The 16,839-nt window shown below is 48.9% G+C and overlaps 1 protein-coding gene across 5 annotated transcripts in view; it reads left to right on the forward strand.

Annotated features, from left to right (window-relative positions):
• The window catches only part of NOL6 (nucleolar protein 6), a 73,661-nt gene that overhangs the window by 35,525 nt on the left and 21,297 nt on the right, over nucleotides 1–16,839 (forward strand). For 4 of the 5 annotated variants that reach the window (XM_037902437.2, XM_043546991.1, XM_043546992.1 and 1 more), the window contains exons 22-23: nucleotides 7,310–7,434; nucleotides 7,893–7,982. In XM_037902437.2, the coding sequence (XP_037758365.1) occupies nucleotides 7,310–7,434; nucleotides 7,893–7,982 (215 nt within the window). Of the gene's footprint in view, nucleotides 1–7,309; nucleotides 7,435–7,892; nucleotides 7,983–13,526; nucleotides 13,572–16,839 lie in introns of those variants that run through there. The other variant, XM_043546993.1, reaches the window with a different exon arrangement.

Consider the following 16,839-nt stretch of genomic DNA (forward strand, 5'->3'; position numbering starts at 1 on the left):
TGGGGGAGAATTGTATGTCTCCTAGTCTGGTTTACCCTCATTCTGCTATATATTTCATGTTATAGCAGTCTTGAATGATGATCCAGCACATGTTGGTTTCAAGAACACTTTCACCAGAGATTTGACAAAATGCAAAGAAGGTGCCAATGTGAGATTTCTAACAATAGCAACAGCACTCGACCGAAGGTTTAAGAATCTAAAGTGCCTTCCAAAATCCGAGAGGGATGATGTGTGGAGTATTCTTTCAGAAGTCTTAAAAGAGCAACACTCTGATGCGGAAACTACAGAACCCAAACCACCAAAAAAGAAAATCAACCTTCTGCTTGTGCCATCTGACTCCTGTGATGAAAATGAACATGTGTCGGTTTGCACTTCTCTGGATGATTATTGAACGGAACCCATTATAGCATGGACCCATGTCCACTGGAACAGTGGTTGAAGCATGAAGGGAATTATGAATATTTAGTGCATCTGGCACATAAAATGTCTTGTGATGCCGGCTACAACAGTGCCATGTGAACGCCTGCTCTCACTTTCAGGTGATATTGTAAACAAGAAGCGGGCAGCATTATCTCCTGTGAATGTGAACAAACTTGTTTGAGCGATTGGCTGAACAAGAAGTAGGACTGAGTGGACTTTGTTTTATTTTTGAATGCAGGTTTTTTTGTACTTCTACATTTTTAAGTTCAACTTTCATGATAAAGAGATTGCACTACAGTACTTGTATTAGTGCTGATATTGGAAGTGATTATGACCTTGTGATGCTAAACTTTTGGCATCAGGCCAAAGTTCACCAGAATCAAGTTTGACTTAGAGACCGAAGCATTGCAGAGTCATTGCAAGCAATGATTGGCGGAAAATTTGATCTGTTGCTTGCTCTAGAGGAAGACTTAGAAACAATGACCAACAGTTTCAACGCTGTAATGAATGAAGCAGCAATGGACATTCTTGGGCAACTCCGTAAGAAAACAAAACCTTGGGTCACAAATGAAATACTACAGATGTGAGACAGAAGAGAACTCAAGAGAAATAAGAACAGCACTGAGGGGGCTGACCAGTACAGAGCAATTGGCAGAAAGATCAAGAAAGGAAAGAAGGTGGCCAAGGAGATACGGATTGAAAAACAGTGCTCTAAAATTGAAGAGTGTATCAATAATAAAAATAGCAAATTAGCCTTCCAGATTGTAAAAGATCTGATGAAGGAAAGATGAACCAAAGCTAATGCAATTCAAGACAAAGAAGGGAACAATCTTACAGAAGAAAAGGACATCATCAATAGGTGGACAAATTACTGCTCAGATCTATACAACCACCAGACAAATGGAATCCTAGTGTCCTAGATAGCCCAGATTCAGCAGAGCAGGATGACTTTCCAGTACTGCGTGAAAAAGTGGAGACAGCTGTGAAATCACTCAGGAACGGAAAGGCTACAGGTATTGACAACATCTCAGCCGAACTGACGAAATTCGGAGAAGAAATAGTAATAGATACACTCACCAAGATCTGAAACAAGATCTGGCAGACCGGTGAGTGTCCCTCCATGTGGACACAGTCACTAATCATCCCTCTGCCAAAGAACTGCAACCTGCAATTGTCAAAATTACCGGACCATAAGCTTGATTAGCCATCCCAGCAAAGTGATGTTGAAAGTCCTACTGAAGAGATTGAAGCCACAAGTGGAGAATATCATCGCTGAAGAACAGGCTGGCTTTCATACTGGAAGAAGTACCACAGAACACATTTTCAGTCTTCATGTTCTATGTGAAAAGTACTTACAACATCAGCAGGACATCTACCATGTCTTTGTTGACTTCAAGAAGGCGGTTTACGGAGTATGGCATGAAGCTCTCTGGGCAACCATGAAGAACTACAATGTTGGTCATAAGCTTATTCTTACCATTAAGCAACTGTATGCCAAGGCCAGCTGTGCAGTTCTCACCAATGGCATAATGGGAGAGTGGTTTCGCAGAACTGTTGGAGTTCGGCAAGGCTGCTTTCTTTCGCCCACACTATTCAACATCTACTTGGAGCACATAATGACTGATGCCCTCGAAGATCACATATGCACAGTCAGCACTGGGGAACGAACAATCTCAAATCTTCGGTTCACTGATGACGTTGACTGCCTGGCAGGCAGCGAAGATGAACTTACTAACCTTGTGAAACGATTGGATGAAACCTCCACAAAATACAGCATGGAAATCAGTGCAGAGAAAACCAAGCTGATGACAGACAAACGTGACTGGATTAGCTCACATATCACTGTCAGTGGACAAGAGCTGGAGACAATGAAACAGTTCAAGTATTTGGGGGCAGTCGTCACTGATGAAGGATCAAAGGCAGAAATTCTGGCGAGAACTGAACAAACAATAGCAACAGTGGCAAAGCTAAAGCCAATTTGGAGGAACAAGAACATCTCCCTGGAATCCAAACAGAAATTGCTGCACGCACTGGTCATCTCCATTTTACTGTATGTGTGCCAGTCGTGGACCCTTATGGCAGAAGTTGAACAGAAAATACAAGTAGTAGAGATGAGATACTTCCCTAAAATCCTGGGCATCTCCTACTTTGACCACGTCACTAATGAAGAGGTCCGCAACATCATCTCTTAACGCGCTGGGTCATATAAAGACCTCCTGACAACTGTGAAGAAGCACAAGCTGAAGTGGTACAGCCATGTAACAAGATCATCTGGCCTATCAAAGATCATCCTCCAAGGGACAGTACAGGGGAAGAGAAGAAGAGGTAGATAGAAGAAGAGATGGATTGACAACATACGAGTGGACAGGAATGGATTTGACGGAGACTCAGGTACTGACACACATTGTCAGGGTTGGAGACAATTGGTTGATTGCTCATCAGTGATGGTGCCCTAACGACCAATGCGGTTATGGGGGTGGTGGGGTGGTGGTGGTGATGATGACTTGTGTTAGGTGAATTGAAAAATACTTTTTTTTACAGGGCAAATATTTGTAATCAAAAATAAATATAAGGTGAGCACTGTATACTATTCTGTGTTGTAAATGAAATCAATATATTTGAAAATGTAGAAAACATCCAAAACTATTTCAATAAATTGTATTCTGTTATTGTTTAACAGTGCGATTATCGTGATTTAATTTTTTTAATCACTTTGACAGCCCTAAGTATTTAATATATTGTCTGTTGTAAAACTGTTTTTACTGGTCAAAAGCAACAGTATGAAAATATTGTATAACTCTACTTGGGAGCCACAGGTGGCCATAAACTCTGCAGCTTCCCAGTGAGAACAAGCCATATATACACTGAACCCTCGCTAGAACATGCATCTGTATAACGTGAATTCAGTTATAATGCAGTTGCGGCCATGGATCCCAAATTTAACCCTAGCCCCCAGCAACCTGGGGAGGGAGAGATGCCTTTCTCCGGCCACGGCAGCTTCGGGACAGGAGGCAAAGCGCCTTTCTAACTGCTAATTTTGCTAGTTTTGATGCTAATTTCATTTTAACGCGGTCCCCGCTATAATGCGGTACTTGGCATGGATCCCAAACCCCGCGTTCTAACGAGGGTCCATTGTATAATGTGTGGCTCTCGGTGTTAGGGTAGGAATAAACATACCTGAATTTTCTGGGGTGGGGGGGAATTTTTTTTATTTTAAAAGAGGGAAAAACTCGGTTTTTGAAAACTAAAAATGTTTACCCAAAACTGAAAGTTTTTTTTGTTTTTGTTTTTGTTTTTTCATCTAAACGAAGAAAATCTCAAACAAAACAAAAAATTTTTTTTTTGGTTTGGTTCAAAAACCATTTTTCAGAGGAGAAAAGTGTATTTAGATGAAAAAGTTTTTGAGTAGCTCTATTCATTTTCAACAGTTCCGCAGTATTGGTGCATCCCACGGTTGTGCTGCTCTAGTTATTAACAATAACTCCTGCATTTAGAGCCATCCTCCATCCCGAAACTTTTTACATACGTTAAACTGCGTTGTGAAGAATTGCCCGCCACGAAATGCAACTGCCTTTGGGTGGAATATAGCAGCCGTTTTGCACCAGCAACAGGCCTTTTTGGTAAGGGACTTGAAAGAAAACTTCCCCTCCTAAAAATGATTATGTGGTGTTGCTGTTCGCTGTTAAACAGGTGCCGTGCTCCACTCGGAGGTGGCTGTATTTCGGTGGTCGGTGGCGTGATCCCTGTGCAGAGTTAGTATAGTGCATTATAAACGTAGACGGCTAGAGACGAAAGGAGCCCTAAGAGTGAATTTAGCGCTGACAGAAGATTCCAGCCTGACCACGTTGGTGACTGACGCACTCTATTGATCTGCAGAACCCGTTCTATGCATGCAGCTCCATTTTAAGTTCCTGTTGCCCTACCAGTGAGGTTCAATTCTGCTCTGCAGTGACCACTCGGAAGGGGTTAGAAGAAAGTTTAGGCCTTGGTGCCTTGGCTGTGACAGTCAGCAAGGGTTACCTGTGGCGTACGATTTTTTGCCCTGTGGGATGTCTGGCCCTGTGTGGATTGGACTTAGCGCTACCAAATTATTCCATGTTGCGGCCCCTCAACAGTAGCAGCTCCCCACGGGGACTGTAGTTGAACGAGCGCGGTGGAGGTGAAATGTAAGGTCATTTTACGGAGCAGACATCCCATAATAGTGATGCCAAGGCCACATTCTGTCCTGAGGGCCTGGTCCAAAACCCTTTAAAACTCCCGTTGACGTCAGTGGATTTTGGATCGGGCCCTAAGTTCTATTCGTGACTCTTCCCCTTAATGGCCACCTCTAAACCTTTCTTGACCTGCAGCTCTTGTAACGGAGCTTCCCAGTGGTTATATCCACAGGCCTGTGGAGACCGACCCAGCAACTGAGCATGGATCCCGAAGCCTTATGACGTGCTGTGTGTAGTGTAGCAAGTTCCCATGTGGCACCCAGGTTTCTAAGCTGTTCCTGGCTCCTCGCAGGTGTCCTTCCAAGCCAGCTGCTAGGTAGAGAAGCCCTGGCGCTGGGAGAAAAGATGCATTTCAATCAATGAGTAAAAATAGTTCTATCCTGTTCCTTGGCTTGCGTGAAATTTAAGCAACACTCAGATATTTTGTTCTCTGTTTCATGCTCTCCGGGATCTAGGGGACAAAGTCATAATGCCACTATATAAATCCATGGTACACCCACACCTCGGATGCTGTGTGCAGGTCTGGTCCCCCGTCTAAAAATAAAACGGTATATTCGAATGGGAAAGGGTGCAGAGAAGGGCAAGAAAAATGACGAGGGGGATGGAACAGCTTCCATGTGAGGAGAGATTAAAAAGACAGGGACTATTCAGCTTGGAAAAGAGACGACTACGGGGGGCGGGGGATATGGTAGAGGACATGAACGGTGTGTAGACAGTGAATAGGGAAGTGTTTTATTTATCCCTTCACATAACACCAGAACTAGGGGTTACCTGATTAAAGTAATAGGCAGAAGGCTTGGAACAAACATGAGGAAGTACTTCACGCAGTCAGCCTTTGGGACTCATTGTCAGGGGATGTTTTGAAGGCCTAAAATAAAACTTGGTTCGAAAGAGAACTAGATCAGTTCCTGAGGATAGGCTTATCAATGGCTATTAGCCAGGGTGGTCAGGGACGCAACCTCATGCTCCGGATGTCCCTAAACCTCCAAATGCCAGAACCTGGGACTGGACGACGGGATGGATCTCTTGAAATTGCCTGGTTCTGTTCATTCCCTCTGAAGCATCCGGCATTGGCCTCTATCTGGATACTGGGATAGATGGATCATTGGTCTGACCAGTATGGCCATTCTTAGGTTCTGTACTGTGCCTGCCCAAGAGAGGGGACCGTGGGCTGGGCTTGTAAACAAGAAATCGGGGACACTTCCTGAAGATCTTGTGCACCCGCGAAGTAGGACCGTGTCTGATGACAGGAGCTCTGAGCATATGTCCACATGGCAGGTGTGATTGTAGCACAAATAGCCATAGCTGTGCAAGCTTTAGTCTAGCTAGCCCGGGTAACAATAGTAGTGTAGACGTGGCTTTGTGGGCCAGCTGCCAGAGTACAGGCCTGCCCGGGACCCTAGGTGTGTACTCTGGTTGCTAGCCTGTGCTGAACCCTGCCGTCACATCTACGCTGCTGGTCTGTGAACTAGCCAACTTCGAACTAGCACAGATATGCCTACTCATACTACAAACGCACCTTCCCTTGCAGTGTAGGCGCACTTGATGGGCACACAGGGGATCTCCCTTACCCCGCAAGCCTCTGTGCCTAGGTAGCAATTCTGCAGTAGTCTGAAGACTCTCGTCATTTCAGAGTTTAATGTCTGCTATGGGGCCTGTTACTCGGCTGTTTTAATGTGTGGGGTGAAACCTCTTATACAGAGTCTGGTGAGCCCGGGAGGGGCATGTTTGTAACCAGGTCCTTTTGCTGAGTTGGATGCAGAGAGGGGGAGCCAGTGGCACAAGGTGCTGGCTGAAGCTGTTATGTTTCTTAAGCTATTTCAGCTGGCATCAGACACTGACTGTAGGATCAGTGGTACTGGAGATTTCAGCGCTAGTGTGCGATAACGCTGTACGTATCCCTGACCTCAGACGGGCTGCGAGTGACCCTGGGGCCACGTCAGTGGAAGCATCTTGGTCAGGATTGGTCTGTGGACTTTGTATTTAGTTGGTGCTGCTCTATACACCCCCACAGTCTCCTCACTCTGCTTCTCCACTTCAGGTGTTGGCTTTGACCAACTTAAGAGTATCAGAAAATGCAGACTAGGGCTGCTGCCCACGTCCCAGACTGTTTCCCTGCTCAGCCTTGTGTTTGGTGACCCGTTCTGAACACCCATGTTCAAGAAAGATGAAGGGCCTGTCTTACAAGACGAGACTGAAGAAGATTGGCTTATTTAGCTCAGCAGAACGAAGGCTGAAGGGGAGCCGATTGCCCTCTGTAAATACATCGGGGAGGGCAAACTCCAGGGAGGGGGAAGAGCTGTGGCAGCCAAAGGACAATGTTGGTCCAATTGCAAATGGGGATAAACTGGCTTTGGGTAAATTTAGGCTGGAAATGCGAAGAAGGTTCCTAACCAGCAGAGGAGGGAGGTTCTGGAACCTAGATTTAAAATGAAGCTTGGTAAGTTTATCCAGGGGATTGTGGAACTGGGTTGCCAGGGATAGCACTGCACTGGATTCTGTGACCTTGGAGGTCCCCCTGCCAGTCCTGTGTTCCTATGGTGAGAACGCAGAGTGGTGGCTTCCCATGCTGCGTGTGCTGGGAAGGGCTGCTGGGGGCAAAGAGGGACATGGCTGGCACCCGGGCAGGGCTGATGGACAGGGTTTTGGATGTTGCTTTTGGGTTTGTTCCCCAGATGCAGATTACACCGAGATCAGGAACGAGTTTGTGGCTGCCCGGCCTCACCTCCCCGTCATGTTCATTGCCACCCCCAGAGACAAGCGGAGCTCAGTGTGGACCAAAGAGCGGCCTTCTACGCAGGTGAGCCAGGCGTCCTCCCACCCAGCTGTTCCTGCTATGCTGGGGTGCCTGCCTGCAGCCAGCCAGGGGTAATTTCTGCTCCCCCTCAGATCTCCCTGCCCTGGAGTGCTCTGATTCCCATCCCCCTCCTCTGTCAGGGTTATTCCAGATGTGCCTCTTTGCTGGGCCTGCTGCAGAGATGCCACTACCCAGGAGGCAGGTATTGTGCAGGCTCTATTTACTCCCTGCACCCGAGCAATGCCCCCAACTGACCCCCAGCACCTGTTCCCTTGTCCCTCCCTTCCTCATGCCCCTCACTGTAGCACTGTCGTCTGGCTGAGAACAGTGTGTCTTCCCTGCCTCTGTTGGAGCTGGGCACCTGCCCCAGCACCTAGCAAGTGTCCCTATTGCAGTGCAGGGGCTGTGTGATGTCTGGGGTTGTCCTTGGTTCTACCCTCCAACTCTCTGCCCCTCCTCAGATCCTGCAGCGCCTTCTCGTGCTGGCGCTGGAATCCCTCCGGGCGTTGGAGGAGCAGCTCACGGACCCGCTTGGGAGCCAGGATGTGAAGGTAATTCCTTAGCGCACCTGAGCAAAGCATGCTTGTGAATTGGGGCTGGTGAAAGGAGCTGCATGCGCCACCTCTGGAGATGGGCATCCCTGTGCCCCAGAACAGGTTCAGCATGGAGGCAGCCATGAGAGCTCTTCACCCTCACCCCGCTGTGCCTCACCCCTGCCCTGGAGGGGCTGCGCAGGGGTGAGTGGCCTCTAGCTGTTTCTGCAGTTGGGGTTATTGCCCACATCCTTTCCCTATGCCAGCAATTCTCAAACTTCATTGCACCACGACTCCCTTCTGACAGCTAAAATTACTACACAACCCTGCGGGGGGACGACTAAAGCTTGAGCCCACCCGAGCCCTGCCACCCTAGGCTTCAGCCCCAGGCAGAGGGCCTGTAACCTGAGCCCCACTGCCCAGGGCTGAAGCCGAAGCCTGAGCCTCGCTACCGAAGGATTTAGCCTGAGGGCTTCAGCTTTGACCCTGGAGGGTGGGGCTTAGGCTTCCGCTTTGGCCCTGGGCCCCAGCAAGTCTAACACCAGCTGTGGCAACTCCATTAAAACAGGGTCGTGACCCACAGTTTGAGAACCCCTGCCCTGTGCTTTATAAGAATGGTCATGCTGGGTCAGACCAATGGTCCATCTAGCCCAGTATCCTGTCTTCTCACTGTGAGCAATGGCAGGTTCTTCAGAGGGAATGAACAGAACAGGGCAATTTATCGAGTGATCTATCCCCTGTCATCCCAGCTTCTGGCAGTCAACAGTTTAGGGAAACTCAGAGCCTGGGGTTGCACCCCTGACCATCTTGGCTAATAGCCCTTGATGAACCTATCGTCCATGAACACTCCTGGCAATGAGATCCACAGGTTGACTGTGCGTTGTGTGAAGAACTACTTCCTTCTGTTTGTTTTAAACCTGCTGCCTATTCGTTTCATTAGGTGACGTGATGTTTTGTGGGCAGGAGGGAGGAAAAACCCTAAAAAATGTCATCAACAACGTTTAGTCAAAAAGTTGAAAATTTCAAGTCCATTTTTGTATGAAAATCTGTCTTGGTTGAAAAATTTTCACCTGCTGTTAGGCCCAAGACAAGGGTAGATATTGTTGAGAGAAAAGAGAGCCAAGTCTGATCCCTGTGGGACTCTGTAGAGTTTCTCCATAGAGGTGCTGGGCATCTTTTCAGTGCAATCCGTGCCAAATGGGCAATCTGTGCCAAATAGTAGCCTCTTATTTGGCTCACTCTCCCGGGTCTTCCTCCTCCTCATTATGTTGCTGTCTGAGTTACTTAGCATCATGGAGCGGGAGCTGTATTCTGAAAAATAACTGCTCTGGAAGTGGCCGTTCTCCAAAGAGCCCAGAAGAGGGTGCGCTTGCTTCAGGCAGCTGATCCTCTTCCCAGACAAGCATTGGGAAAGTGAGAATGATTACATGTACCATACAGCTGTTCTGTAAATGAAAAACTCTTCGTGTTAGGCCAGAGCCATGTGGGGTCAGTAATGATCTTCCGTAGCTGTTCCCTGCTGTGTTTGAGGTGCTTAATATTGCTCAGAGGAGTCAGAAGCTCCCCAGGTGAGGATTAAGCCACCTGCATTCCTGTGTGGTAGGCAGGGGATGTACAGAATTGCTTCTTCCACCACTGAAATGAAACCACCTCTGGAGTGCAGTTTGACAGCAGTTTAACATTCGAGCACAGCAGCGTTGCACGGCTGTTCAGAACGGGAAGGGAAGGATGGTGCATCTAACTGAAAGTGCAGGTGGAATTCTGGGAGGCAGAATGTAATGACTGGAGTAACAATGTGGCCCGAACTTTGGGGCTCATGCCCTGACTCTTGCAAAAGGATCTCAGGTTTAACCTTTCAGCAGAAAAATAGCACCCCCTAAAACCAGGCTTGGGCATTTGTCTGGGAATGACTCGGCAGGAGGAGCACCCCTTGCTCAATGGCCAGTGTCGCTTCCTGCAGAAGTCAAGTGTTCCTTGGTAGAGGTCTCCTAAACATAGGGTGACTATATTTCCCAAAAGGAAAACGGGACACTGCATGGGGCTAGCCTGAGGCCCCCCTTCCCCTGCGCGGAGCTGAGCCATCTTCTGTTCTCCCCTCTTCCCCACCCCGGAGAGGGCTGGCCTGGGCCCCCCTCCCTGCACGAGCCTGGTGTGGCTGCTCGCCCGAGCCCTCCCTGCCCCCAGCATGAGGCTGGAGCTGGCATTGCTGCTCGCTCGAGCCCTGCCTACCCGCCACTTGAGCCCTGCCTCCCGTCCTGCGTGGAGCTGGGATCACCGTTCACCACCCCTTCCCATGTTCCTCTGCACCCCACTTCTTTGACAAAAGTGGGCATTTGTCCCGTTTGCTCTCGGGACGCATGGTTACCCTGCCTAAATGTACCCGTCTTGGTGGACCCTGCTTAGCTTGTTAGACGGGAGCACAACGCACCATGGTATCGGTACATGTTGAGATCAGTACAGCTTAGCAAGAGAAGTCTAAGGGAGATGTGAGCGTTGGGTTGTGCCGTGTACGTGTGGGAAGCGGCGAGACTCTGCCCTAAGCTCGGCTCACAGCCCTGAACTCCTCCTACAAGCCCAGAGGAGCTGTCTGTTCCTGCTAAAACGATCAGCAGCAAAACTAGTTAACAGTGAGATTTAAGTCTTGTCTACACTAACAAATTGAAGAGTTGCTGAGAACCGATTAGACCTAGACGATCGTAATGGCCAGAGTCACACTTCTCTCTCCTGAAGGTCTGTTCTGAGTCTCCTTTTTCCTGTTTCTATGCTACCGCCATCCATAGTTCCTTGTGTCTTCTCAAATGTCACCGTCCGTGGTGCAATACGTTTGTTTGCTCGTTCTCTTCGTGTGCATGTCACTGATTGGCTCAGATCCTCTTATCTGCTCGCTGTTAAGAGCTATGGCCCCAATCTTGCTGGTTTCCCTGTGTGGCGAGAACCCTGTTGAAGTCAGTGGGGTCTGTGCAGGCACATGGGTCCACCCATGCAGAATGTCCTGGAGAATAGGAGCTATTTTTTATAAGGACTCCCTGCTTGTGTGAGTGACGTCATTTGGTTCAGTGTCTTCACCAACTTGAGTCGTTAACTCCATTCTCTTCATCATTTATTCACACTTATTTTTTCCCCAGCACCTCTTTCTGCATCTAAACCCTCTGGTTTGTTCCACATCATGGCCTGCTTGGATTAGCATTAACACATGATGCTCACTTGGCTGCCCTTATCTTTACCCTGCAGTCCTTTACTGACGCTGTGAGTTCTCGTTTGGTCCCCTCTCCCCATTTTCCATTTCCAGAGCAGGTCTGTTTTTAAACCTCCGGTCTCTGAGCAGCCTCTTGTGGGGAAGCCCCATTGGTTGCTGCCTATTCCTTGAATTCTTGTTTTCAAAGGAAGTTAATTTGTTGGTTGCCAGTGCTTTACCCAGAGCTTTACCCAGTAGAATTACCTGCATTTTGGATGCTGTGGTGTAAAGGGAGAACGTTAATTGAGCCTGCAAGTTGTTATTGAGGAGGAAAATTTTGGGCGTCTGATCATGAGCAGCCTTTAATGACTTCTAATGAGACTGGTCACAGCACCAAGAATAGGCCCAGATTCTGAACTCTTGCAGTGCTGGGTGTTGCAAGGCCCAAGTCTCATTTTCAAAATTGGCATCGGAGCCTGCGTCACGGGGATTCAGTGGGACTTTGGTTTGTTGGCGTTGCAGCCCTGAGCGGAGCAATCCCTGCGGAGCTCTGCAAATCTGAGCCTGTGCCTGGTAGTAAGCGTGAACAGGATGTGTCCCCAAACATTTTCTATTTTATTTCTCTGCAGTGTTGTGTGGCAAGCTTCCAGGGCCTGATTGCCAGGAGGTGCTGAGCATTGAAGCTAGCAGGGCGTAAGAGGAAGACTGGCCTTGTGGTTAAGACAGTAGACTGGTGTTCAGTAGATCTGGGTTCAATTTCCAGCTCTGCCACAGACATCCTGGGTGGCCCTGGGCCCAGCTTTGTAAAGCTATTTGGGCGTCGTTAAAATCAGCATCGCGTTTAAGTGCCGCAACGCCTGAACAGCCTTAAAAACCTGGGCCTTCATCTCTAGCTGGGCTCAGTAAAACGAGGACGGCAGCACTTCCATTCTCCAGCACTTGGCCCGTCCTGCCGCTTCGTATTGTCAGCGTTTCAGCGCGGGGAGTGTCTGTCTGCTACTAAGCGTTTGTTTGTACAGCTCCTGGCTTGATCAGAGATGGAACCTCTGCGCACTACTGCAGTACAAACAAGGAGTGATTACTGGCCCTACACACCTTGTAGGGTTGGGCTCTACGGGTTTATTTTGGCAAAACGCTCACAAACTTGCGTTGGTAGACCATAGACACCAAGCTTTTTAAATATGAAACCAAAAATAAATGGTTCTTATGTGGCTGAGGATGCCCACGGTGGTCAGTGACTTCGGCCTGGAGTCTGTGAACTGAGCCTCACTGGGAGGCAAAAGCTTTACGTAGACACAGGTGTCTGCGTGGATCTGATTGCAGGATTGGGGTTTAATTTTACGTAAGAGGTACAACTAAAGAATAACAAATGTGTCTTGTTTTTCTGGACTGTGTTCTTGTAACTGCCGTATGAGGCTTGGGGAATCCTCTTCCCGAGTCCAAGTTGATCTTGGGTTTTAATAAGCTGTGGTAAAGCTTTAATTTAAGTTTTATTTTTTGAACCAGGTCAGGGACAGCGTGCAGTTCCAAGGATTCTCTATAAAACAGTGGCTTTTGTTTAATCCTTCCTGCTCCTCTTACTCATCTAAATGGCAGCGTGGGAGCTGGCAGCCAACTTCTGCAGAGAATAGGAAACCAAGAGGGGCGAGGGAAAGTGCAAAATAATAATGTTAATGACACCTCAGAATGGAGATGTAAAGCATGGGAATTGGTCCTGTGACAACTGCAGCTCCAGCAGCCCTAGAGCATGTGTGTTGTTTTCTGATGGTCTGTGCTCTCAAGTTCTACATAAGTGTATCCTAGTTATTTCTGACTTCACTGCTAGTAAGGACTTCCGGATTTGTGTGTGCGCGCAAGGGGGCACCTGTGATCCCTTAGGCTTTATATGGGGTCATGTTAACTTGTGGCATCCATGTCTGTGAATTTCCGACTCTTGTACGTTTCCTACCTCAGTTCGTGGTGTTTTATGGATGCTGTGCATTTTTCAAGGGGTCTGCTAATTTGGGGCACTTTCACTGTGGGTGCCTACCTTGAGACGAGCAAGGCCAGATATTTCCGAGGTTCTGAGCACCAGTGCAACTGCCAATGACTCTCGTTGAAGGTGTCCCTCCCCCCTCTTGTTTGGGGGGAGGGATAGGTCAGTGGTTTGAGCATTGGCCTGCTAAACCCAGGGATGTGAGTTCAATCTCTGAGGGGGCCATTTAGGGATCTGGGGCAAAAATTGGAGATTGGTCCTGCTTTGAGCAGAGGGTTGGACTAGATGACCTCCTGAGGTCCCTTCCAACCCTAACCTTCTATGATTCTATGAATCCTCAGAACCTCTGAAACTGGGCCTCTGGAGTTGCCGAAAATTAGAAGCTGCTTTTAAAATGGCTTTTTTTTTTTAGGTTTACGCTTAACTTCCTTTTCGGTTTGGGCGGGGCGTATAGGGGGAAAAAAATGGCTGAAGGTGCTGAGGCACTTCCTGGACTGCTCACTGCCAGGTCGGAGCCAGCCTTTGCAGGATCGCTGAAGGGCCTTCTGCGTGAGGGGCTGTCCATTTCCCTGCCATGGTTTGTCGTCGTGCTCCCCATCTACTTTGATGTTAGAGCTGGTGGGGGTGAGAATTAAAAGGGAATAAAAAAACATTTTTTTTTAAATACCGGGTGTAGCGAGATCAAGACTCACTGGTGCGGCGCCTCCTGCTGGGAATTAGCTCTTTTCCGGCTTACGGAGCACCCTCTGCAGGCCGGTGTCTTACCTGCCACTGGCCCCTTGTCCCTCACGAACCCCGGTGCCCTTTACCTCGGGGTCCTGCCCCCAGCAGTACCCCCACACTCTGGGTCTCCCCTCCCTGGGGAACCGCCAACCCTCTAGACCTACCTTGCCTCAGTGGCTACTGCCAGTCACCATGTAGCCCCTGCTCACTGGGGCAGGCTGCAGTCTGTAATGGCTACTCATCACTGGCAAGGGGGTTGGACCAGCTGCCTCTGCCTGTCTCCGGGCTGCACCTCTGCAGCCCCAGTACCTTTCCTTAGGCCTTGCAGAAGGCCTGCAGCCTGGGGGTTTACCAGGCTGGCGCTCTCCAGCTCCCTTTGCCCTTCCCCAGCACTGCTCCACTTCGGGTACCTTGCTCCCAGGCAGCTAGCCCTTCCCACTTCGGGGCTAGAGTGAGAGACCTCCAGCTTCTGGCCCACAGCCCTCTTATCAGGGCCAGCTGGGCCCTAATTGAGCTGGCCACAGCTGTGGTCAGCTATTCAGTCAGCTTCCCTGAGCTGTTCTTAATCCTTTCCCCTGCTGCACCCCTCTCCCAGGGCTGCTTTTAACTCCTTTTCTGCTGGAGTGGGGCAGGTGCCTCACTACACCGAGGAATTTGTAATCCCCTTTGCCCATGAGAAATAGCTTGAGTATTCTTGTTGAAATTTTTGCATGTGCGCATACACACACACACACACACACTCTCACTCTCATTCTCACACTCTGTGTGTGTGTTCCATGGGGCAGAAGCCAAGCCTGGAATGCTCCAGCCTGAGCAGTGGAAACTTCAGAAAGTCATGTTTAATGTGGGACAGCTCGGGCAGCTGGGACTCCAGCTATCACTAGTGCTCCAGCTGTAATCCCCTTGTGCACACACCCTCTTATTTCCCCCCTACCCCCAACGGCTGGTTGTGTTACTCCATCGGCCCATGTTGCTGCAGAGGAAGGTGGAGGTGTTCCATGGAGCCAGCAATTGGCAGGGCTTCTAGCAGCTTGGGTGAGGCCCTGCATTCCACTGGGTCAGGGATTGACAGCTTTCTTCCCCGGTTAGCCTGGGCCCTTCTTACGGGGGAGTTTGGCTCTTCGTGTGTCTTGGCATCTCTCCCTGTTGAGCTTGGTGGAAAGTTGCCTAGAATAACTCAGGAGCCACCTTTGTTGGCTGCTGTTTTGTTTCCATGAGGAGGTTGCCTCTAGCTTGGGTTGGCTTTTATATTAAATTACTCAGCTGGACAGAAAAAGCATCTGGAAGCAGGACATGGGGAAGGAGATGGGCATGGGCAGTGCCCATGAAGCTTGCCTTGTCTTTCCAGGGTGGGACTCTGGCGCTGCCGAGGGCAGCATGCAGGGTAGGGATGTGTGGATCCAGCCCGGTTGGCTCCTGAGCCCCTCAGGCCGGGCACGAGGGCAGAGCTTTTTCTAAACTCGTAAGTCTGTGACTGAAAGCGGTGTGGTTTCCAGAATGGCTGCCCAAGGGGGCTCTGACCTGCTGGGCCATCTAGCCGCAGTCCTAGGACCCTACTAAGAGGGACTGCAGCTGAAAGAAAGCACCAGCCATTGCCTTGCCCCCTCTCTGCTTCCTCATCTGCTTCTCTCTCATGTAACCCCTCTCCCCCCCTTGCCTCCTTCCCCTGCCATCCTGACTCTCTTTGGCTGCCCCCGGCTCCATGCCAGATCTGCTCCGGCCCCTGCTTCTGAGGCTGGTTCCCTGAGTGAGGCACGCGATGGCGCCCTGTCCTGACAGGAGGCAGGACAAGCCCTATATGTGGGCTAGCAAGGAGGCAGGGAAAACCATTTGTATTAAGACCATAGGAGCCATTGGAAGTGGGGATAAGGGTGGAGAGAAGGGGAGGCTATGCTGCCATCACCACGTCATCACCGTGTCTTATTCAGAAGCACTGTCGTTTTACTGCTGAACAGTTAAATGATACTTTTTGCATGTCACCTGTTCACTCCAGGCACTGGGGAGGTGTTCGTGACACCAGCTCTGTAACTTCCCTTCTGCGTGACGCTGAGCAAGTCACTTCCCCTCTGTGTGATGCTGTTTCCCCTGCTGCTCTTTGCCTGTCTTGCCTATGTAGATTGTAACGAATAATAACAGAGCAACGTACAAACAGGAATTAAGTCTTTTAAAACGTGAAAGAGGTTTTTGTCCCGTTCTACAGGTGATTAAACAGAGGCACAGAAAGATGCACTCACTTGCCCAGTGCGTCATTGGCAGGGCTGGACCCTTCAATTCTCTGCTCTAACCAATGGGCCATATCGACCTGTGAAGGTCAACAGGCAGGAACCACAAAGACTTCAGAGCAGAGAAGTTTTTCATAGTAGCTAGAGAAGAACAAATTCCTGAGCCCACAAATCTGTCAAGAAACAGCTGCACTGACCTGGTTTATATTCTTGGGTGGGTTGGCAGTGCCGAGCAAATCAAACTGGGATATGAAATCCAGACTTCCAGAGGTGCTGGGAAGTGTATTAGTTTTAAAACAAAGAAGTTGACCAGCTGCCATTAGAACGGAGCTAACAACAACTCGGAAAGTCTGCGTCTTTCCCAGACTCTGCAATGCTGGTGCCTCTATTCCATTCCCAGCAGTTCCAGTGTGATGAATGATAAGTAAAAGATTAACTTCCACTGCGGGAAGTGCCTGCACTGTTCATGGATACAGGGAGAGTATGAAGAGAGGGGGCCTATATTTTTGAAAGCCCCTGTTTTGCTTAACAGGCCTCAGCCAGATTAAAAATCCATAGCTGAGATTTTTCAAAGCAATTTAGGGAATGTAGAGAAACTCACCATAAATACCAGTGGAAGAAATGTGCCTGAAGCCCTGAGACAGTTTTGAAAATCGCAATCTGTGTGTTAAAGGAAAATAAAACCTCAGGAAAACTGTCTCCTCTGCCAATGTTAGAAGTAACATCTTAGGATATTTAAGTTGAGTCAAATGTATTTTTGACACTAGTAGCTCACTTTTT

The sequence above is a fragment of the Chelonia mydas genome, chromosome 5, assembly GCF_015237465.2.
Source record: "Chelonia mydas isolate rCheMyd1 chromosome 5, rCheMyd1.pri.v2, whole genome shotgun sequence".
Classification (NCBI taxonomy): Eukaryota; Metazoa; Chordata; order Testudines; family Cheloniidae; genus Chelonia; species Chelonia mydas.